Source organism: Pteropus vampyrus, unplaced genomic scaffold, assembly GCF_000151845.1.
Source record: "Pteropus vampyrus isolate Shadow unplaced genomic scaffold, Pvam_2.0 Scaffold122, whole genome shotgun sequence".
Classification (NCBI taxonomy): Eukaryota; Metazoa; Chordata; class Mammalia; order Chiroptera; family Pteropodidae; genus Pteropus; species Pteropus vampyrus.
The window spans coordinates 2445997-2468200 of NW_011888903.1; the positions used below are offsets into that span (position 1 = coordinate 2445997).

A 22204-nucleotide genomic window follows, 5' to 3' on the forward strand; every position below is an offset into this window, starting at 1 on the left:
AAAAAAAAATAAACACAAGAAAAAATCATGCCTTGGTTCCAAGCTCTCCCGATCTGAGGGAGATCAGCTGGCTTTCGGCATGAGGAAGCGATGTGAGCAGGGCTCATCCTTGTGTAGGATGGTAACCAGCGTGACCCGCTATCCTCCCAAGGCCCCGACCCTACTTCCACTCTAGACCACACCTCTCGTTCCCACAAAGACAGAGAAAGTGAAATCTAAAATGGCACCTAAAAGCGAGGTTATTTTGAAAGTCCCTGCTCACTCAGTGAGGGTGTCAAGGCCACAGCCCCAGCAGGTGGCTTTGGGAGCCTCTCTAGGAGCTCAGGCTGTGCCTCTGTTGGCACATGCTGCCTGTGTCTGAGGAACTGGCGGCCTGACAGGTAGTCTGGCACTTCAAACACCCCATGTCGCCTGCCTGAGAAGATTCAAAGAGGAGTCTTCATGGCTCACCTGCAGTAGAGCTTCCCTCCCTGGCACACCTGCGTTTTGAAACCAAGACAAGTTTCATAGTGTCAGCCAGATCCTGTGCTGGAAGAATCTTCAGTATGGAAAAGATCTTGCCGGAGGCCCCTACCAGGAGGGTGAAATGGTCCCCATGTGCCAATTATTATAGACAGGACTGTTGGGTTCAATGTTTCCAGTTAGGCCACACTGGGTGACCAGCCACACCCCTCGACAAGACAGCTGTGTGTCTCTAAAAATGGATGGAATGGGTTATCACTTTCATCTATATTTTTAAAAATGCTTGGAGAACCTTCTTCCCTCAAAGCCCCATGCACGATCTGTGCTTGGTTTCCTACTCAGACCCATTGGCATGTAGCCAAAGCCTTCCCCAGATTCCAGAGGGCAGCCAGGAACAGCTGCAGATGGACATGGGTCTGGGTGCAGAGAAGAAATGTCCAACCAATCAACAAATATTTACCAGGCACCTCCTTGGAGCCAGAGGCTCTGCTGGTGCTGAGGTGGGTGGCCAGCCCTTGCTTCAAGGAGATCAGAGTCTGGGGCAGGGGGTGGGCACAGGGCGTTAGCAGAGGTTACTCCAAATGCTTCCTTAAGATGCAAGGAGACTGACCACGGGAAGACTTAGGAAGAGTGGATGGCAGGGGCTGCTCCTCTAGGGCTCTGAGCCTCAGGGGCAGTGGGGCAGCAGCAGGGCCAGGCCCAAGGAAAGTGGAATGCCACCTTAGAGCTCCAGCCACAGCTGGTGGTGGGTGCACATCCCTGAGTCCCCACTTGAGTCCTACACCCTCCACTCCAACATGTGCACGCCCCTCCACCTACACACACACCTACACTCACCCATATCCCTGCACACGCACACCCCACTACACTCACACACCCACACCTCCACACACCTACTTCCTCACCCCAAAACAACCCACCTTTCAAATGGTCTGTAAATTTCATGCAAGTTTACGAGTAGCACTCTAGAGGAGCAGTTTAGACACACAGTAGATGCATTGTACCGTATGCACAAGGGGAAGGACCGCAGGCCTTATAGCGTACAACTTGTACAGTGTATTCTATTTAGTGCACTGAAGAGGAGAGTGGGCTGAACCTGGGAGGCCAGCACTACATTACAGGAGGGGAGATACCGGCAGGGGTCTGGTCTGAGCAGAAGGAAGGGAGGTGGGCTTGGACATGATAGCCAACGTGGCAGGAAATAGAGACCCGTATATCCTGCTGAACCCCATTTTTTGAACCACCAGGGGACATTTACCATTCCACTGCCGGCCAAAACCAGACCCCAGATCAACTGGATCAGGGTCTCTGGGGTGAGCCAAGGGGCTGGAATTTTTTTAAAGCTCCCATTAAAAAAAGCAGCAGTTTCATAGAAATAGAGAACAAAATGGTCATTGCCAGGGGCTCGGGGCGGGGGTGAGGAGGAGGAGGTGGTGGTGGTGGGGGAAATGGATTGATACTGGTCAAGGGTACAAATTTTCAGTTATAAGAAGAACGAGTTTGAAGATGTATGTACAGCATGGTGACTACAGTTAATGACATGGTATTATATACTCGAAAGTTGCTTAGAGTAGATAGATCTTAAGCTTTCTCTCCCCACTCCCCACACCTTAACTATGTGTTAATTACCTTGATCTTGGTAACTGGCCAAAGCTCACACCACATCCCAGGGGATAATACCTATCTCTAGGCAGGCTCTGTCCCCTAAAGGCTGTTTCTCTGTTAAAACAGAGGAGCTCTGGAAACCTCAAAAGCCAAGTGAACAGGACAAAGGTGAGAGGGGAACGTTTGTTGAAGCAGCCGGTTTTCCCACAACTATCATAGTTTCAAAGAAGCTCAAATCTCAGACTGTGGGTTCTGGCCTGTCCCCTGGGACTCAGACTTTTGATAAGGACTGGACGCTGATTGAGGAGATGGATAACTTAAAAGCTGGACTGAAAAGGGGGTCAGGAACACATACCTCTCCCTGCTGGAAAAAAATTCTAGTCTTGTGTCATAAATTATTTTGCTTCCTGGCAATCAACTGGCTTTTCTCCAGAGCTTCCAAAACTAAAAATTTGAAGAAATAAATCTTTTAGGGCCTCTGGATCTCTCTTGACACTTCAAAACAGATGGATGAATTTTCAAACTCTGAAGCAATTTAGAAAAATCAGAGCCTCAATGGGTGGTGGAGACAGACACACTGACCCTCTACGCATGCATCCCACTCTGGCAGGGAGGGGGTAGTGGTAGAATTTTCATGTTCTCAATGGAAGGGGCCACTGCATGATTCCACCTCTGCATGTGACACATGAGTAGAGGGAGTGGGGCCCAGGCCAGGGCTCTCCCCACCCTATCCCACCTGCCGCCCTGGCTGGCCAGCACGGAAGGGCACTCCGAAGCTTTCCAGCAGACACTTCACCATCCTACGGAGATGCAGCTAAGCAGACTCAGTAGTCTGTGCTCTTCAGCTGCTGGTAGGTATAACACCTTGTGCTTAGGAGAAACTCAGGTCTCAGATGATCTTTCATGCTCAAAAGAATCGTACCAGATCTTATCACCCTGACTGGAATTAATTCCCTCAGCCAACATGCACACGAATATCAAACTAAACAGAAATTGTACTTATAGGCAAAAACAACAACAAAAACAAATGACAAAAGCCCTTCTTTAGGAAGCTTCAAGCCCACTGCAAAGAGGACTGTGACATTTTTTTCTCAGGTCACCAGATGTTATCTTGCTAACGTTCACTGTGACAAATTTATCAGACATTTTTCTCAGGAAATTGCAAAACTTTCCTATATTTCTTAGCCCCTGGCCTTATCCCGTAACTGATGCTGACCCTCCAAGTTCTGGGCATCTAAGGGTACTGTTTTCTCTATTTGAATCATACATAATGACAGAACACTCTAAGTAGTGAGCTGGAATCAGAAGCTTCCTTCTGGTCCAACCGCCCAGGTGTCCATTCATTCCATGAAGAATCACCCTGTCCCACGGTTGGCACTACTGATTTGGAAAAAGCCACATTGTTTCTGTCCATAAAAATTTATGAATGATGAAAGCTGCAGCCAGAGCCATTCGAGGAAAGGCCACACTGAGAGGGAAATGACATTTTAAAATCAAGGTAGCTTTGCTCTGGTACCAACCAAAGTTTGGAAGCCACACATCTTCTGTCCATGAATCAGGGAGCTTAAAGGAACTCACAGTCAGAACATTTTAACTTACACATTTGTTTTCATCCTCTGCCAGCCTTCTTATCTGTCTTAAACTTAAGCCACCTCTGACTGCTCAACTGCCCTTTCCCAATTGCTTCCAGTCCAGGAGACTGAGAATTCTGTGGTGGCAGAACCCTTTAAAATTCATGGTATGAGTGAGATAGTTCTCTGCCTCTGGGAGGGGCTGGTTCTAGAAACCGTGGAACATACCTATCAGCCTTTCAGCCCATACACATGAAATCTGTGACACGTGAAAGGTGCTTAGAGTGGTGGCTGCACATATTAAGCACCGTATAAATACTAGCTGCTAGCTGCCACCTCCTCTGCATCCAATGCTGAATATAACTTCCTCAGGTGGGCTGCTGGCTGCATGACGCCCTACGGACACCTACATTATCAAGAACCACCTTTCTCACCTCTGCAGTTTCCCAAACACTCTCACATACATCGGCACATGGGATCACTTCAGTAAACCAGTATTATCCCTAGTTTATACAACTCAGGCCCAAGAAAGTTAAGTGCCTTGTCCAAGAGGACTTAAACTGCCAAGTTAACTTGTCTGTGGTCACAACTTGAATTAGCAGCAGAGCTGAGACTACAGTTTGGGTTTTCACCGGCTTCTCTGGGGCAGGGAAAAGAAGGCAGTCATTTTGGGGGCAGGGTCCTTTATCCACAGAAGCGTATGTGATAACTGCTGACGGCTGTGTGAGTCTGCACCCGGCCAAACAGGCCCTCCTTCACCAAATCCCTGGCCAGCACCATGCTTCTTGGAAGTTGGACAAGTCGTCAAACATGAAACATATCTGGGGAAAGCAGATGTTCCTGGAGAGTGACTTAGATGTGTTCCAGGAGTTGGTGTCATCTGTCACTATCATTATCCAGCCCCAGGTGCTGCTGTAATGACTGGGGACCATGGCTACTTCAACATGAGCTTAAATCTCAACTCGTTAGTCTCTTTATTATATTTTACATTTTAACCCCATTGCTGCAGTTCTGTGGCCCTGGGGAACACAGGCTTTCCATGCTTGCTGTCAGTGGCCATCTCTTCCTCCCTCTTCCGTCCCAGGACATTCTCCCGACATTGGGATTAATCAAACTATTTCCTTTCAGATCCTTCCCCCACGGACAGAGAAGTACAAAAACCTAATCTAAAAGCTTACTCTTTTAAGCTGTTCTACTATTCTTGAGTCACAGTGGTTGGCACTTCAACAGCTCCACAAAAAAAAAAAAAAAAAAAAAAAAAAAAAAAAAAAAAAAAAACTTCATGAAACAGTAAGAAAATAATTGCACGTAGTCCTTTGTTTCTCACCTCCTCTAATCCTTTTCTCAGCTATGGTCACCATAATTAAGTGCAACATTCTGGTTGTCAAACTAAAATTCACAGCTTTGATAAATATTAGGTGATTAAGCTATTTATAAAATATATAATTTGAAAATCTGGCATTTCATGTGCTATGATTATTTCTTCTCCACGAAGACTACATGCTTAAGCCTCATGGATGGCACTGCCAAGAACAGAAATTAATAAGGATGTTCACTTGTGAGTTTCAACTATTTCCACATTTCACATGCGTTTAGACAAAGTCTCCTTGTGACAGAGCAAAGTAAGGGGGAAGAGGGAGAAAAACCTTTGTAAGCGAAGTGATTACATTACACTTTTGAAAATGAGTCTCTTCCTCTGTGAATTGGTTTCACCACAAATCTGTGAGATAGTGTGGAGTCTTCTGCTAAGCGGGAAAACGCCCCATTTAGCAGGACAGGGGGAGCACCTACCAGGAGGTCTACCATGTTGGGCTTGTTGTTCCTCAGCGTTTTCACAGCGTGGAAGACATCGACAGTCCTCTGGTGCCGGAGCATCTCACAGACGATGCTGATGGCACAGAAGGTCCCGCTGCGGCCTCCCCCATTCCTGTCAGAAGAGAAATCAGACGGTTGGATTTTGTTTGGCTTTACATCGCACGGTATTTGCGCACGCGATCTTGTAGAAGTGCTGCAAAAACCCGAGGGAACCGGTGCCGGTGCAGGCCTCGGAGCCGGAGCTCTCCAGCTGGGCCAGTCCTTCTAATTAAAGCGCACGGAGCCAAAGTGCTTCAGCGCTGGGTCACAGCTCACCTGCTTGGAGGTGATACGAAATTGGCACATCTTTCTAATCCAAGTTCACCTCAGTCCTGGATTATGTAATTTAAAGGAGCACCTTATCAATTTTTGTAGATCTATCAATTGAGAGGGCCCACCTCGAAAAATTTTCAATGAACAAACACCTCATTTGGTGTCTGCCAGGTAAACTGGTGAGGAGGGTGGGTTCTGTTCAAAGTAGGACTTGGCCTTAAAAAAAATCCATTTGGAATTTCATTATTTATCTCTAAAACATAAGGGCTCTTTATACATGTATATATTTCTAAATTTTGAATTGAGTTTAGACATATACGATCACTGCAAAACTAGTACAGAATGTTGTGTACCCACCTTCCCCTACTGTGAACATCTTACATGATCATAGTACATGGTCAAAACCAGGAAATTTACATGGCTACAGAACTATTACCTAAATTATAGATGTCAAATGTCACCAGTTTTTTTTCACGAATGTCCTTTTTCTGATCCAGGATCCAATCCAGAATCCCACCTTGCATTTAGTTGTCACATCTCCTTAGTGACAACTCTAATCTGTGACAAGTCCTCAGTCTTCCCTTGTCTTTCTCGACCTTGACACTTTCGAAGAGTACTGGTCAGTTATTTTGTGTAATACAAAATAATGTAGGTGAAGAAAGTAGCCACGATCCCTATGCATATTTTGAGAAGTGACTATAAAATACCAATTGAAGAATGTCCCTTCATTTAAGTTCGTCTGATGTTTTCTCATGATTGGAAATAAGGTTATACATTTTGGCAAGAAAAACACAGAAGGGTTGTTGGGTCCTTCAAGGGGTTCGTGTTATTGGATCGTCTTATTGCTGGTGACGTTAACCTTGATCACTTACTAAGATGGTGGATGTATAGCAGATTTTTTCATTGTGTAGATGTTACCTTTCTCTCTGTGGTTAATACATAGCATGGAAAAGATACTTTGAGATTATGCAAATTTCTTGTTTCTCCTCAAAGTTTCACCATTGATTTTAGCATCCATTAGTGGATTCTGTCTGTAACAATGATCACTGTGTTGTTTGCTTGATTTTCTACTTCCCTCTCTCCTTCAACATTCTATAAGAGAGAGCTGTCTCTTTCTCCCGCATTTAAAAAAATTGCTTGTTTGCTTATTTTATTATTTATGTCAGTTTACACTTACAGATATTAGCTTTATTTTATGAGCTAAAATCCAAGAGTATCAATATTTGTTGCTGAAGTTGTTCTGGCTTCAGCCATTAGGAGCTCCACTAGGCTGGCTCCAGTGCTCTTTTGAGCATCTTTTTTTGAGCATGGCCTTACTTTCTGGAACCATGAGATGTTCCAGACTCATCCTGTACCAGCTCTGGAATCAACCACTTCTCCAAGGAGCTAGGGATCTTTTTCAAAAAATAAACACAATATCATTATCGCACCTAAAATAATTAAATATTACTGTTTTAATATAACCAAATTTCTAGTCACTGTTCGAATTTCCCAGATTGTTTCAGACATTTAAAGTTGTCTTTTTCGAATCCATATCCAAGAAAAGTACATATTTTGCATTTGGTTGAAATGTCTTGCAAATTTATTTTAATTTATAGGTGCCTCTTTGCTCATTTTTTTTCTTGGCAATTTATTTAGGGAAGAAATGGGTTATTTTTCCTGTAGAGAGCTCCATATTCTGCATTGTTTTCACTGATTGTGTCTCTGAATTATTTAACATGTCGCTCTCTAATCCTGTATTTCCTGTAAATTGGGAGTTAGCTCCAGAGCTTCATATAATTTTTTTTTTTTTGGATGAGGATACCTTATAAGTTTACTTTCATTAGGAAGCAGGCACAGATATCAAGTTGTTCCTTGTTTTGTGATTTTAGGATTAATCACTGTGTTCAAATGTCAGCTTGATCAGCCCATTAAGTTCCAAATCAGTTTTAAATAAAGTATAAAATACTGACAATTAAGTCCACAAACAGTAAGTATATATCTGTTAATTTTTACAAATGCATATGCCATGTAACAACCAGACAAAACTACGGACATGATCAGCACCCTAGACTCCTCTCTTACTCCTTCCTCATCAATACCATCAATACTCCAAAGATAATCTGTTCTTACTTCTAGCATCATAAGTTTCTTTTGTCTGTTTTTGAATTTTGAATAAATGAAATCATACAGTATGTATACTCTTTTGAATATTGCTTATTTCACTTAATATTATCTGTGTGAGAATCATCCATGTTATATCAGTAGTTTATTCTTTTATGTTGCTGAGAATAATTCCATTGAATGGATATACTTCTGTATAATTTATTTATCTAACAGCCGACGAATATTTAGGCTGTTTCTAGTTTCCGATTTTATGAGTAAACCTACTATGAATATGTCTTGTGGTGCATACACGACTTATTTCTGTAGTCACATTCCTAGGAGAGGAGCTCAGAGAATGTATTTACACTTAACTTTAGTAGATGCCATCAACAGTTCCAAAATGGCTATAGCATATTTACCTCCCAACAGCAGTGTGCAGGAATTCTAGTTACTCGACACCTTCACCAACGCTTGGTATTATCATTTGTGTGTCTTCTAAATTTCAGCCATTCTGGTGAGTATGCAGTGGCATCTGAATCTGGTTTTAATGTGTATTTTCCAGAAAACTAATGGTGCTGATGACCTTTTTCTATGCTTATTGGCTATTTGAATATTCTTTTTTTAAAAATGAAGTTCTTGTCAAGCATTCTGCCCAAACAGTTGGGTTGTCTATCTCTTCCTGACTGACTTGCAGTAGTTCTTAGGCATTCTGGCTATGAGTCCTTTGTCAGACATATGCATCATAAAACTCTTCCAGAAGCTCTGTCTTGCTTTTTCATTCTCATTGGTATCTTTTGATAAACTGAAATGCTTAACTTCAGTGAAATCCAACTTATCAATGTTTCCTTCATGGCTAGTGTTCTGTGCCTTGTGTCATATATCTTTGGTTACCTCATGGTCATGAAGATTTTCTAGAAGCTTCGTTGCTTTCCTTTTCACACTTCGGCCTATAATCCACCTGGACATGATTGCTGTGTGTAGTATGTGGAGGGACACCAGGCATGCAGGCACCTTGCCCACTGCCCTGCAGTAGCTGTGCTGCTGTGGGACCTTTGTTGTAAATCAGGTGACCCTGAGGTGTGGCTTGGCTCCTGGATTTTGTCTTCTGCTCCCTTCGTCTACTTTCTGTCTTTGCACTGATACCACACTGCTTTCCTCCAATTAGCTTTTTGCCTCTGCTTTCAGCACCTGTCAGGGACTGTTGTCTACATCCATTATTTTCATTAAGAACTGCAAAATGGTGACGACTTACATTTCTTCTGGTTTTATTAGCTGGAAGACACGTCTAAAGAACAAATCTCCTATTTGCTTATTGTGAGTACATGTGGCTCAAGGAACCATTCAATTTACAGCACCTGCAGGTCTGTCTTTGGCAGGGATGCTCCGCCCACAGCCATTAGGTGGCGCTACGCTATGCTAAATACCAGGGAGCTGTCCTGGTTCAAAGCATTCTTTCCTGGCTTTTACTGGAGGATACCAATTTAACCTAACTTAGTCTCTCACAACCCAAAAGTCTTAGATTTAGATTTATAAGTCTAAACAACAATAAACATCCTCACCAAGCCTGGGTCTCATGTCCACCTGATGCCAAGGGAGCAAGGCAGCATCACAGGAACCACAAGGACTTTACGGTGGGAGAGAATGGTTCCCAAAGAAAAATCGAGGTTCTCTCACCAGAAGAAGGGGAAAGGGTGCTGGGCCAGCAGGAGGCCAGAGACAACAGATGCCCAACAGCATCCACTACAGTTAAAGAACAACCTGCTGTTTTAGATGTCACATGGAAAAACAATATAATTGTTTAGTCCTAGGGTCACAGCTGTGTACTGGAAGAGTACAGTTGGTGGTTGTCTACTAGGTGCAGTGATGTAAGGGGTCTTTGTATCTTCTCAAGCCTGTCCTGGTGCCTCGACTGCCCCCATTCTGACTTAGTCCTTTGGATTACAGCACTAGGCCATTGTAAGGAAGCTACTAATCAAAAGTGTACCATGCATTCCACTCCTAGTTCCGGATGCTGGCAGACTTCGTATGCAGAAATGGCTATCTGCACTATTTTTACTTTTTCGAAAAAACTTGATATACTACAAACTCTAACTAAAATGTCAATTTTCCTTGCTAGGATTATATCAACTCACACTGGTGACCTTCTGATCTTAGTCTAACCAGAGGTTATATTGGGACCTAAAGAAATAAAAATGGGGATGTGAGCTATTAATCATTCCTTTTTGGCATTTTTTTTGGTAGAGATGTTTTTAACGAACTGGGTCCATGAGAAGGAAGGGGGAAAGTAGTAAGAGAAGAGTGGTTAACAAACGGCTTTTCAGAGGACAAAGGATTGAGACCTCTGGGTGAGAGTTAAGTGTGAGTAGGTTCATGAGACTCTTTCCAAGGAAATAGCAGTGTCCTGCAGGATGAGACATGCCATGTTTTGACTTGTTGAGTTCTGGGCTGGCAGGGAGGCCTCCTACAGCCCTGGGTGGGGGGCAGCATTGTGTGAGATCCAGGCACAGAGCGGAGAGTAACCCAGCTTGGCCAAGCTTGCCATTTTAATTGAGGTTGGTGGATCTAGAGTAAAACTTTATTTTCCTTTCAATTTGGGAGAGACTTCATTGTATGCTTCTAATGACACTCCACTGAAAGGAGATGTAATCTTAATACTTTGTTTCCACAAATTCTCTAAACATCTTCCCTAACTGCCATGACTTTCTAATTGCCTGCTCCATTAAGCCAATTCCAGCTGGCTGATTAGCTACATGTCATCACCAATGAGAAAATGCAGGTGAATGTGCTTTGAAAAGCATGGCTGTCTATTCGGCGGTTCTCCATCTTGGCCATGCATTGAAATTATCTAGGAGTTTAAAAAACACTGTTGGCTAGGTCCACCCCCAGCAATTTTGATTTAATTGGGTTTGGATGTGGCTTGGGCATGGATTTTTTTTTTTTTAAAGCTTCTCCATGAGCAGCCAAGATTGAGAGGCACTGCTCTGTAGCAGAGGTTCCCACCGTGCTAAAACTGGGGGCCTGGAGATCACACTGTAAAGACAATGGCTCTGACCAAATCTTCCCAATATAGGCATTCCCATGGCAAAAAAAGAATAAACAAAAAACAAAACCCCAAAACAAAAGTCTCTTAAAAACCACCAAGAAAAAGAGACAGTTCTTTGAAGCCTCTGAAGAAGTTTTCAATATAATTACCAACTAGTGTGATGGTAAGCTAGCTTTGCTGTGTGGGAGAGAGCCCTGACTTGTAGCATTTGTTGATTTCTGTGATGTAAATGCTTCCATTATGGACGATTTCAAGTTACCAACAGTTTAGAAAATTCAACCACCTCAGAAAATTCCCCAAAGCATAAAAATTGGCTCCCAAGAGCCAGTGGGACTATGTCACACTTACAAGCAGTGCACAACTGTGCGGCCTTCACCGCCGTTGTATTCCTCCTGCCACTTGTCCACTTGGCGAATGAGCTTCAAGAAAGAGCGCTTGGACACCGGTGTGTCCCTGTACATTGGCCAACCCAGGAACTGGAATTGCTGCACCATCCGATATCCATCTTGGGGCTAAAGAATCAGGCAACGATCAAGGAGTGGAAAGAAAACAGGCATTATTTACTTTATTGCATTCTGGTGGGCTGATTCTACCTACTCAGTCTTCTCATCGAAGGAGGGCATCATTAAAAGCGAGGCCTGCCTGCAAATAACGAAGCAAGCTTCTCCTGGCCTGAGAGCTATGAGTTTTAATCTCTAGATGTTCTAAAAAATAAGGTGTTTTAAATGACAGGCCAGACAAATAAAAGTGAAGCATAAAGCTCACAATTTCGCAAAAACCAAGTGAAAAATAACACACAACACGAGCACTGACTATATTGTGCATTAAGTAGTAAAATGGCTTTATTTAATTACAGGTAAATTAAAGGTAAAGGATAAATTATAATCAGATATTTTTGAGCTCAGGGTGAGAAATAGACTGCACTGTGTTTCCTGTACCATACGGTTTTGCATATTGGTGTAAATCTTGCTAAGATATCAATAATTAATTAATCTTCAGTCATAATTAAATAGAATTCTAGTATTCAAGAAAGTGTTAGAAAAAGCAACTGTTTTTAACTTGGCCATGGCTAAATCACTTGGACTAAGTCTTCATTTTAGTTAGAGGCCTTCGGCAACATTTGACAGAGTTGACCACTCTCTTCTCGTTGACACCTTCTTCACTCAGTTGTTCCTGTTCCCTTACCCTTTCTCCCTTCTGCCTTGGCCTTTCTTTCTCCCAGACCTTTTGATGATGGAAGCCTCAGTCTCAGTTCTTGGGTCCCTTTCTCTTCTGTCTCTCACTTGATAATTTCATTTGGTCTCATGGCTTTAAATATTCCAAAAAATCATCGATTTATATCTCTAGTTCAGACCTCTCTCCTGAATATGAAATATCTATGAGGTCACATGAGGGTGACCTCATAAATATCAAACATCTACTTGATATTTCCACTTAGGTGTCTCATAGTCATCTCAAACCCAGTATATTTCAGATTGAACTCCTGACTCTCTATCCGTGTGTGACCCTCCCTCCCCAATAGTTTGGTTATATACTCACAGCCTTTCCTCACTCGGTTAATGTCAATTCCATCCTTCTAGTTCTCAGGACCAAAGTCTCCAGTTACCCTCGACCCTCTGGAATTCAATCTGTCAGCAAATCCTACTGGCTCTGCTGCCAGAATATACCAGACTCTCTCTACCCCTTCCTACCTCCAAATGATACCACTCTTGTCCTGCCATTGTCATTTCTAACCTGGAGAAATGTCATAATAGCCTCTTGATGGGGCTCTCTTATAGTCTATTCTCAATGCAGAAGCCAGAGTGCTCGTTTAAAAAGGTAAATTATATCATGTGGTTCTTCTACTCGAACCCTGTAATGGCTCCCTATTTCCTTTAGAGCAAAAGCCCAAATCCTTGCAGTGGCCTGCAAGGCCCAGCATGATCTCTATCACCCCTGACCAACCCTTTTCCCTCTAGATGACCTTAGCTTACCATACTCCAGCCATATCAGCTTCTTTACTGTTCCTAGAACTCAGCAGGCAAGATGTCTCAGGGCCTTTGCACTGACCATTACTTCTGCTTGAAAGCTGACTCTACAGAGAGCTGAATGGCTGTTTCCTCACTTCTGTCAGGTCTTTGCTCTCATGGCATATCTATTTAAGACAGAACCTTGCTCTCCCTCCCTGTGCATGGCCCTATCACTTTCTACCTCTCCACTTTTTTTTTCTATAGAATTTATCACTTTCTAATGTATTACATCTCTTATTATAGCTGTTATATCTATCACTTATTATCTATCTTCTCCCATTAGAATGTAAGTTCTATAAGGTCAGGGAGCTTGGTTTTGTTCACTGATATATTCTAAACTCTTAGACTAGTGACTGACACAAAAGGAGCACACTAAATAGTCAATAAAAGAGAAAATAATGAACCCACAATATAAGTGATATTGGCTGTGATTCTTACTCTGGCTGCATTATAAATACGAAATATCCTGCTGATGATGTCTTCCTCTAAATCAGCAGAAACAAATTCCACTTGGATGGGGCCATGTCTGTGTACTCCATTCTCTGGCCAGTACTGTGGACACAACTGAATTCAAAACACAGAAACATGAGGTTAAGGATAAGAATAAGTTTACCATGAACAGTTTGGATAAGGTCACTATAGACAATCAGCAATTATTAATACTTCTTTGATTCACTTCATTTTCTTTCCTTCCTCTCTTTGTCTCAATTTGACTTTAGGACTTTCTTACTGGCTGACTCCTCAGCTCTTATCTGTCCTCCTAGTACTTTTTTCTTCATTTTTTTCAGAAAGCATCATTAGGCCATGAGCAATTCTGCTTTCTAAGGAGGTCATGTGGATGCTATCCAACATATCCTGTTGTAAGATCCTTTTGCAGCTGACAGGAACTCTTACCAGGCCCTAGGGGAATGCCACTAACTACCATTGTAAGAGCTAAGATATTTAAGACGGCACACATACCTACCAACACCCAAATCTCCATCCTCCCATGAAGTTGCATTGTAATTTGTAATCACTTTGGATAATAGGGCCTTTTTTTGTGTGTGTGTGACAAGACACTGAAAACAGTGTTGGGTTGCATTTTCACGCTCTGGTGCAAATCTTCCCAAGTGCTGATCTAAAAACCTGGTGTAATAAGAATAAATGTTTTTCTGTTTTACCTGGAGATGCCTTTAATTAAAAACAATTGCCTAGAATCTTAAACTCCAGGTATCGGTGACACTGGGAAACTAGAACTTTTGCACGAACGTGACACACAACTCCGTGTGGTAGGACTCAGTGCTGCTGGGCATGGTGGCTTATCAAAGAGGCACTTTCATAAACATCACACGGAAATACTAAACTTGGAGATAGGTGAGAGAACACCCAAGACATTTTTTTCTCACGAACCTTTCTTAAAGCCTCAAGACCCTAAGAGGTATTTAAAGTTGGAAATGAAACTTCTTTTGGGACTTGATATTTCAGTAACTTTTTTGGGAGTAACATGTAACTTTGACCTTTCTGATTTACCTGAGGGACAAAGATCTGCGGTGAGACAAGAGAGAACTACCTCATTATTTTGCAACCAGTTTCTATTAAGCCAGGAGGAGATGAAAAACATATCAATCTCACTTTCAAGAGAATGATGTACCACACAGGAGAATCCACTAGCTGAATTTCCTTTTTAATGGCTTTTATTTTCCGAAGGATCTAAAATCCCATTGTCCAAGGTTGCAAAGTTTGATTTATATCCAAGATTGCAAGACAGTTTTCAGTTAACAGTGGGTCGACCGAAATAGCAACCTTCCCCTCTCTATTGTAAAGAAGTTAAAGGTTTGGACTTTATGATCAAGAATGAAAGTAGGATAACTGAGGGTATTTTTTATGTTAGCTAAGTCCATAGCATTTTAGAAATTACATTTATTTATTTTTAAATAATGCTTTCATGAAATTTTTCCATCCTCGCCAGCACTTCCTGGTGACAACTTAGAAAACTGCCTTATCGAACTACAGAATGCTAATGTTTATTTCTTTTCTGATACCCAGGTGTAACCACTGTTAAAATTAATAGGTATTACGATGGGAAGCCGAGATGGTAATAAAAGCCCTAACACGTGCATTTGAACTGTTCTGCCCATTTTATTCCTGACTGGGCTAGATTTGCGTTGCTTGCTCTATATAGGTTCAAGTCCTGATCAAAAGCTTGTCACTTACACTAGAGAAATATGAATGGCCCGGGCTGGCACTTGGCTCTTGGCACACTGCATTCTGCACTATGCCCAAGTAAACCGTGTAGAAAATGGCTTAAATGGTGCATAACACATCTATGAATTGGACCTATAAATACTTAAAATATAGTTGAGTGCTATTCTTGTACAACTGCAAAGCCTTTAAGTTCAAATGCTCAGTTTAGTGTTCTCTAAAAGACTGACTCCCAGGAGCCTCTTTTCTCTCACTCTGAAAATCAGCTCTGTCTGCCGAATGGAACTGGAGTCTCTTTGTCCCTCCTACCAATGGCCAGCCAAGGCTTGGTTTGACTCCAGACAGTCTGGTTTAGAATGCAGCTTCGGAATTGAAACACTGTTGTTCGAAAAGAACACACAGAAATCACTAACATCTGGCTCACTAATATAGTATATCACTACATTTCAGGATTCACATTAGTGGAAAAAGGATGATTCTGAAGAGGGAAGAAGTCCCTTATCCTGTAATTATCTATGACTAAAAAACCTTGAATTAAGATTTCTTAATTTAACTCATGGCATTGTGAGTTAGAAAACCAGAATCCTTGGTCCTATTTTGAGCTACATCTTTGAGGCTCTCCGAGAGGTATCTTTACTTGTCTTTACAAATGGCTGCAATCTATCCTTTGGAGAGGATCAATGGGGAAGACTTCTAAAATATTTAAGCTCCTTATGCAAAAAGGACTAGATGAGAACAAGAATTACTCATTATTATTTTATTAACTAGCTTTCAGGCTAGAGCCTTAACAATATAATGTAGTGCCTCAAACACAATTTAAAATATTATAGAATTGAAGTGAATGTTCATGCCATTTATGGCAGATTGAGGGCAATAAAATGGATTTTAGGAAGGAAAAATCTTGTCCACTTTGGATGCTAAAATACTAAAATACGTCACGCCTTTTTTTTTTTTAAGTTGTCTATACTAGATAGGAAATTAATTCCATTCCAGAAAATTTTTTTTTCTGAAAACACACTATATTCAAACTTCTCATAACTGTCATGGTAGTTAAGCCTGTGACTGCAATAGCTGTACCCTAAAGTAATAAATTCAGCCCCTAAAGGGCCTAGTGCTTGCCTGACAAGTCGCTTTAGAAAAAATGTTTCTGACCCCATTGTTAATATTGGGTCATCACTGCCCCTTCTTTATCTTTTTGTGTTTAGAAGAGGAGCTACGAAAAAGCCCCAGTTGTCATTCTGGCTTCTCTTATCGTCAAGTCTCGTTTTTATTTCTTTTCAATATCTTTATCAAAGAGTTAACGAAACTGATTGCCGTCTCTTAAAATCGTCTGTCAGTCTCCACTGTCACTCCACTACGACAATCTCCCTGTGAAGGGACCAAGGGCTGTGAGATGCAGATGTCCTTCCTTCATGGCTCTCGGCTTGGCTTTCTCTGATTCCAGCTTCGCGACATTCACATTTCTGTTCAGCTCTGACTCTGCCCATTACCTCATATCTCCCTCCTGTCAGTACATCCATCCTTTGGGAACAGCCCGATTTCTGACTCTATCTTGCCCTGTCACTCCTGCCATCTATGACTGCAGCTTTTTTTTTCTGGTTTCAGATGACTTACTGCCCCAATCCCTAATTCCATCTGATTTTTAACATTTGTGTTTCAGCATATCCAGTTCTCAATCCTCTCCTGGTTTTGTAACCTGGCACCGGAGCCTGAATTTCTCAATGTGCAAACAAAGTAAATACAGATTTGACTCTGGGCACGAGCTCTGACTACAGTAATTCATGAGTCTCACCTGGGCTGGATCCACATCATTTAGCATAACTACAGACGTGCAGTGATAGTCCAGAACCAGTCTCCAAAAGTCTTTCACTGTGTTTGGCAAAGGATGCTGGGTGACTATAAAAGCTGAAGGCTGTTTATAGCTCTGCAAACACAAACAAGAAAGATCCAAATATACCAGGAAAATGTGAAGGGAGGAAGCGAAGTTATTTTGTATGTATACACATTTGTGACATAAAACTCAATATGTTTAACAATTGTTGAATTCTATCACCATTGTCAACCCCAAAATAGATTAAATATAAACTTATCTGCAGAATAATGATAAAATATTCTCACTTTGACACTAAGAAAAAATAAGTAGCTCATAATTTTTTTTCCTATTTCTGATAGAAAAGCAATATTGGCCTTATACATAATTATTTTAATGGAGAAAGTTTAACTTTAAAAATATGCGTAATTAAAAGTTTTGCTTTTCTTAAAAATCTTCCCTTGTCATTTATATGCATGATGGCGTTACTTATTCCTGCCATAAAAGGATACACATGGTTTTTATTGCTTTGGAGAGCTGCAAACAAGTTTAATACCCTTTTACTGATATCATACCAATAGAATTAAAATTTCCACATTAGCACTGAAAATACCCATTCATTTTTCCCATCAATTGAATAGCAAATGTTCATTCAGTTAGAAGTAAATAGATTGACAGGAAGTAATGAGTTGTGTACTATCTGTACTGACAGGTGATTTTTCCCTCTTGTTAATTACTGCCTAAATTAGGAGGAAAGGGAACAAAAATAATGTTGTGAAAATATTATCCCACTTCACTGCCTTGGTGACTTAATAGCTGTCTTTTGCTCTCCCGCCAGCAGGTTAAAAATTTAAATGCTCAGAGAGTAACCAGAACACGTTTCATTTATCAATACTTAGGGACTGGTGGTTTCCGAGAGACCAAGAAAGTTGGCGCTTGACAGAACACCATATGTGGAATCTGAAATGTATTTTGTTGAAAAAATAGTTTATGTCTTAAAACAAAAACAAACAAAAACGAAAACAAAAAACAAACAGCAAGTGAGTTGAAGAAGACCCAGGACACATTTGGCCATCTTCCCAGCTGGTCCCCCTTGAGAAAGATCTTCCTGTTTCTTTCTGAGAGAAGGTCATGGGCTTACGTCCATGAGGGCAGCATTGATGTAGTTGCTACTCTCCCCATCAATGGTGATGAGGAAAGGCAGGCAGCGGTCTGGGGGCAGGATGTCCATGCACCGGTTTTTCTCATGGTTCCGGGGCAGAAGCGCGATGCTACAATCTTCCACACGCAGTGTCGGTGTTACCATGTTCAGGGTCTACGTGACAAAACACAGACATATGGGGAAGAGATTGCTGGAGAGAGCATTGTCTCAAGTTTGGACTTCACCAGATCCACGTTTCCTAAAGCTGACTACAAGATGGTCCTCTCGCCTACCTTTCCCATCCCGCTATTTACACAGTTATATTTTCATTTCTTTCCTTGGATTTTGACCACAGACAGTGCTCACCAGACATAAGGGCCATTGTGAATCTGTAGGATTAAGAGCTGGACTAGACATATGGACACTGGAGAGTAAGAGGTAGGGTAGAGTTTGGCCTGGAACCAGGTACATTTAGACTGAACATGAGTATGAGAAACGCAACAGTGAACTCTTGCCAGGCAAGTACTCTGAATGCACCTCGCTTGGTTTGGCTGCACTTGCGTGGCACCGTGGGACTGCCTGGTGTCTGCTTTCAAATGTGGGAAATGGCTCTGCTGAACCAGTGGTTCTCAATCAGGTCATTTTGTCCCCAGGGGACACTGGCAATGTCCACACACAGTTTTGGTTGTTGCAGGTGACATGGTAGAGGTCTCCTGGCATTCAGTGGGTACAGCCCAGGGATGCTGCCTCCTACACAATGGCTTGCAGAGCAAAGATTTATCCAGCCCCAAATGTCAGTATTGCTGAAGCTGAGAAACCCTGCGTTGCCTTGAGTGTTCAAGATCTGACTTAGGGATATTTCTTAAGGAGCAACATCACAGTCATTCGCCTCTTCGTTTAGCATGACTTACCCGGAATTCCTCTTTAATCTGGCTCGAATTTGTCTGTGGATCCAGTTTGTTCATGTCATAATACAGAGACCTGACTTGGGAAGCAGGGACAGAGGTGTCTCCACAAAGACAGGCTTCTAGGATGGCATCGTGGATAAACACGTATTGCTCCTGGTGAAGCAGATGGGACTAGTTAGTAATACGGAAATCAAGGTAACCCAGAGATCTATAGCAGGGAAGGCAGCTCCACATGGTTAAGACAATGGAGCGGTGGTCTACCACAGACAGTGTGTTCCCAACCAAGAGAAATCAAGTGGGAAGATCTGACTCCTAGAAGAGGGTGTATTCCCCACAAGGCACAGCTGGCACATTGCTGAACGGCCACGTGTGGCAGTATAACAGGAGGAAAAGACAAACAGAGGCTCAATGCACAAGTGTTATATGGACTGATTTAAACCAATCAGACACTGAAAATTACCAGAGCAACCACTGTAACACTGTAATACTAGAGTAACTGTGGCTAAAATACTTCTGCGATTCTGATTCCAGAAGTTTGAAACTCAATATTTCAGATAAGGAAATGAACAGAATCTTATCTATCTATAATGAAATAGAATTTGCTGACCTAATTAATAATGAAAAGAAGGTCCAGGGAAACTTGACATCACCGTGAAAATAAATGCTCAGTTGTGAGCATTTAGAACTATTTATTTTGAAACATTAATTAATGTGATAATTACAGAAGTTCTTAAGTGTCCAGAGAAGAGCTCTTATTTGTATGTACAAAAAGTCCACAGTTTAAAAATGGTCCTCTAATTCAAAATTGGCTTTGACTTTCTCTAAAATTAATTACTATAGTTTTATCATATTTATTATTGACCTTTAATTACATGAGATGTAAAAATGTCTCATTACTTTTTACTTTAATTTCTATAAATAACTAGGACTTATAGGTCTCAAAAACAACTCACTACCAATAAACAATACCTCAAAAAAAGAGGATCAAGTGAAAAAGTGGAAGTGGCAATGTTTGATCAACTGTAAAATACATTAAAAATACATTATTATCATTATCTTTACAACAAAGAACCGCTATTCTAAAGAAAAAAAGACCATAAAAGTAGCATTTACAGTTTCTGCTATTTTTATGTTAGCTTAAAAAAAAGGAATTACGTTTTCTAGAAGCTTGTGTAAGCTTTATGCACAATCCAAATGTAAGGGATTCTTATTTGTTCTGCTTCATAAATCATTTTCCAGGTGGTGGATATAATGCTTATTTAAAAACAATCAAATATTAGTAAAAATATGATTTTGCTAGGAGCAGGATGTATTTTTTCTCAAAAACTTAAATTCCTGATACACCTTGAATTCTACTTGATAGAAGTACTAGTTGGAACAGAGTGCTTCTGCAAAACAGGCAAATTCCCACAATGCCAGGCTATTGGGATGCAGGAGAACAAAATGTACAGAGATTACTCTTGAGCCACAGGAAAAATACCTGGCTATTCTCAGGAGTGGTCTTGTTCTGGTCACCAGCTGGTTTAAAAGACATAACACACAGGTATTGAAAACCCTGAAGTCTTAATGTATGTAGAGATTCTACAGGGCTCCTTGACCCAGAAGCATAAGCAAATTGATGTTCTTGGCTGTGTTATCTGGGAGACTCCTGGCCTTTTTTTGTTTGTTTATGAAAGGAAAAACAAAAGGAAGATGAGAGGAAGGAAAGAAGGAAAGGAAGAAAACAGATTGCCAGGTATATCACTTTTTCTTCTAAGGAGTTTCCAGGAGAGAATTTACAGTGTTTCTTTTCTCCTTCGCTCTGGGAGATGGGGGATCAGGAGAGGCCTTCGGGACCCAGCCAGAGGACTGATGGGGACTGACAGGAAGTACAGTACCTCTGTTTGCACCATGTTCACTCTCCGGGACCGCAGCTCCCTGACGCAGTTATAGATGTCCACCACCCCTTCCCTTTCCGCCATGTCCAACATGATGTCGATGACAATGAAACAGCCAGTCCTCCCAGCACCAGCACTGAAAAAATGGAGACAGAGGTCTGTCAGTGGAGGAAAAAGGATCCTGTGCTGCTGCTGCTTCTTATAAAAATTGTTTATTATGGTGGAATTCGCATCACATAAAATGAGCCATTTAAAGTGTACAATTTAGTGGCATTTCACTTCTTCACAATGTTCTACAACCATCGCCTTTATCAGGTTCCAGAAAGTTTTTACCACCCCAAAGGAGACCTGAATCCACTGTCCACTGTGCTTCCTTCCAGAGGCTCTGGGCATGCTGCTTACCTGCAGTGAACCACCAACGGGCCTGCGTTGGGCGGGCTCTTGGATTTGACCTGCCGGACGAATCCCAGCAGCCCCGTGGCATGGTAAGGGACCCCGTGATCCGGCCAGCCAGTGAAGTGAAACTGTCTGATCTCTCGGATTTCATGAACACCCCTCTGCCATTATCCGTCAGCAGGATGCAGAAAGAGAATAAAGGAAAATACAGGATGATCAAACAGGAGAGTGTCAAGTACCCCTATGAGTCATTAAACCTAGGGCTAGGAAACTAGAAATTTCTGGGAAGGAGGTCATTCCTGGAGATTTCACACACACTTCCAAAGCCTCAGGCAGAAAGATGTTTGTGAAAGGGGAGATAACATTTGAAGTAATTCCAGCAAATGGATGGATCTCAGATTCCTTGAAATTCCTTTCTAAAAAGTAGACTCTGACTTTTGTGATTTAGATCCTACGTACAATGTGAGATGAGTTCAGAGAGAAAGAGGCACAGAATAGGGACCTGAATGATTTAAAGGGTATCTGTGTGCTCAAGAGATCAGCTACCGAAATGCCAGACCCTTGTTCTCTCTCCTCAATATTCTGGTACCTTTGTCCCAGGTCCTCGAGCAGTGTACACACTGTGGATATATGGAGAATGTTGCTGGAAGAATGAGTGAGGACTACTTTCCAATTAGCTAGACCAGAGAACTAATTTTCATTTGTGACTCCGTTTGTTAGATTTCTCTTTTTAATTTAATTCATTCATCCGTTCACCAACCATTTGAGCAAACGCAATGCTTCAGGCATGGCGTCAGGCGCTAGGGCCACAGAGGTGTCAGCCAGTGTCTCCTGTCTTCCAGCGGCTGTCCCATCTGGTTTGTGGGAGATAGGTGTGTACGCAAATGTATATCAAGAAGATCGAATTTTGCTGGAATTCTATGTTAGGTCAGTAAGTTGAAGTGGGAGAGCTGCCTGCTGTTGAACTGGAGGCAGGCAGAAGGAAAGAG

General features: G+C 41.9%; 1 protein-coding gene across 1 annotated transcript in view; it reads right to left on the bottom strand.

Moving 5' to 3' along the window:
* PTPRM (protein tyrosine phosphatase, receptor type M) overlaps positions 1–22204 on the bottom strand; it is a 737127-nt gene that overhangs the window by 3488 nt on the left and 711435 nt on the right. The window contains exons 23-30 of the mRNA XM_011366167.2: positions 21222–21376; positions 20820–20955; positions 18946–19095; positions 18035–18208; positions 16876–17007; positions 13341–13466; positions 11242–11405; positions 5430–5565 (exon numbers count right to left, since the gene is read on the bottom strand). Coding sequence (XP_011364469.1) covers positions 5430–5565; positions 11242–11405; positions 13341–13466; positions 16876–17007; positions 18035–18208; positions 18946–19095; positions 20820–20955; positions 21222–21376 — 1173 coding nt within the window. The remainder of the gene's footprint in view (positions 1–5429; positions 5566–11241; positions 11406–13340; positions 13467–16875; positions 17008–18034; positions 18209–18945; positions 19096–20819; positions 20956–21221; positions 21377–22204) is intronic.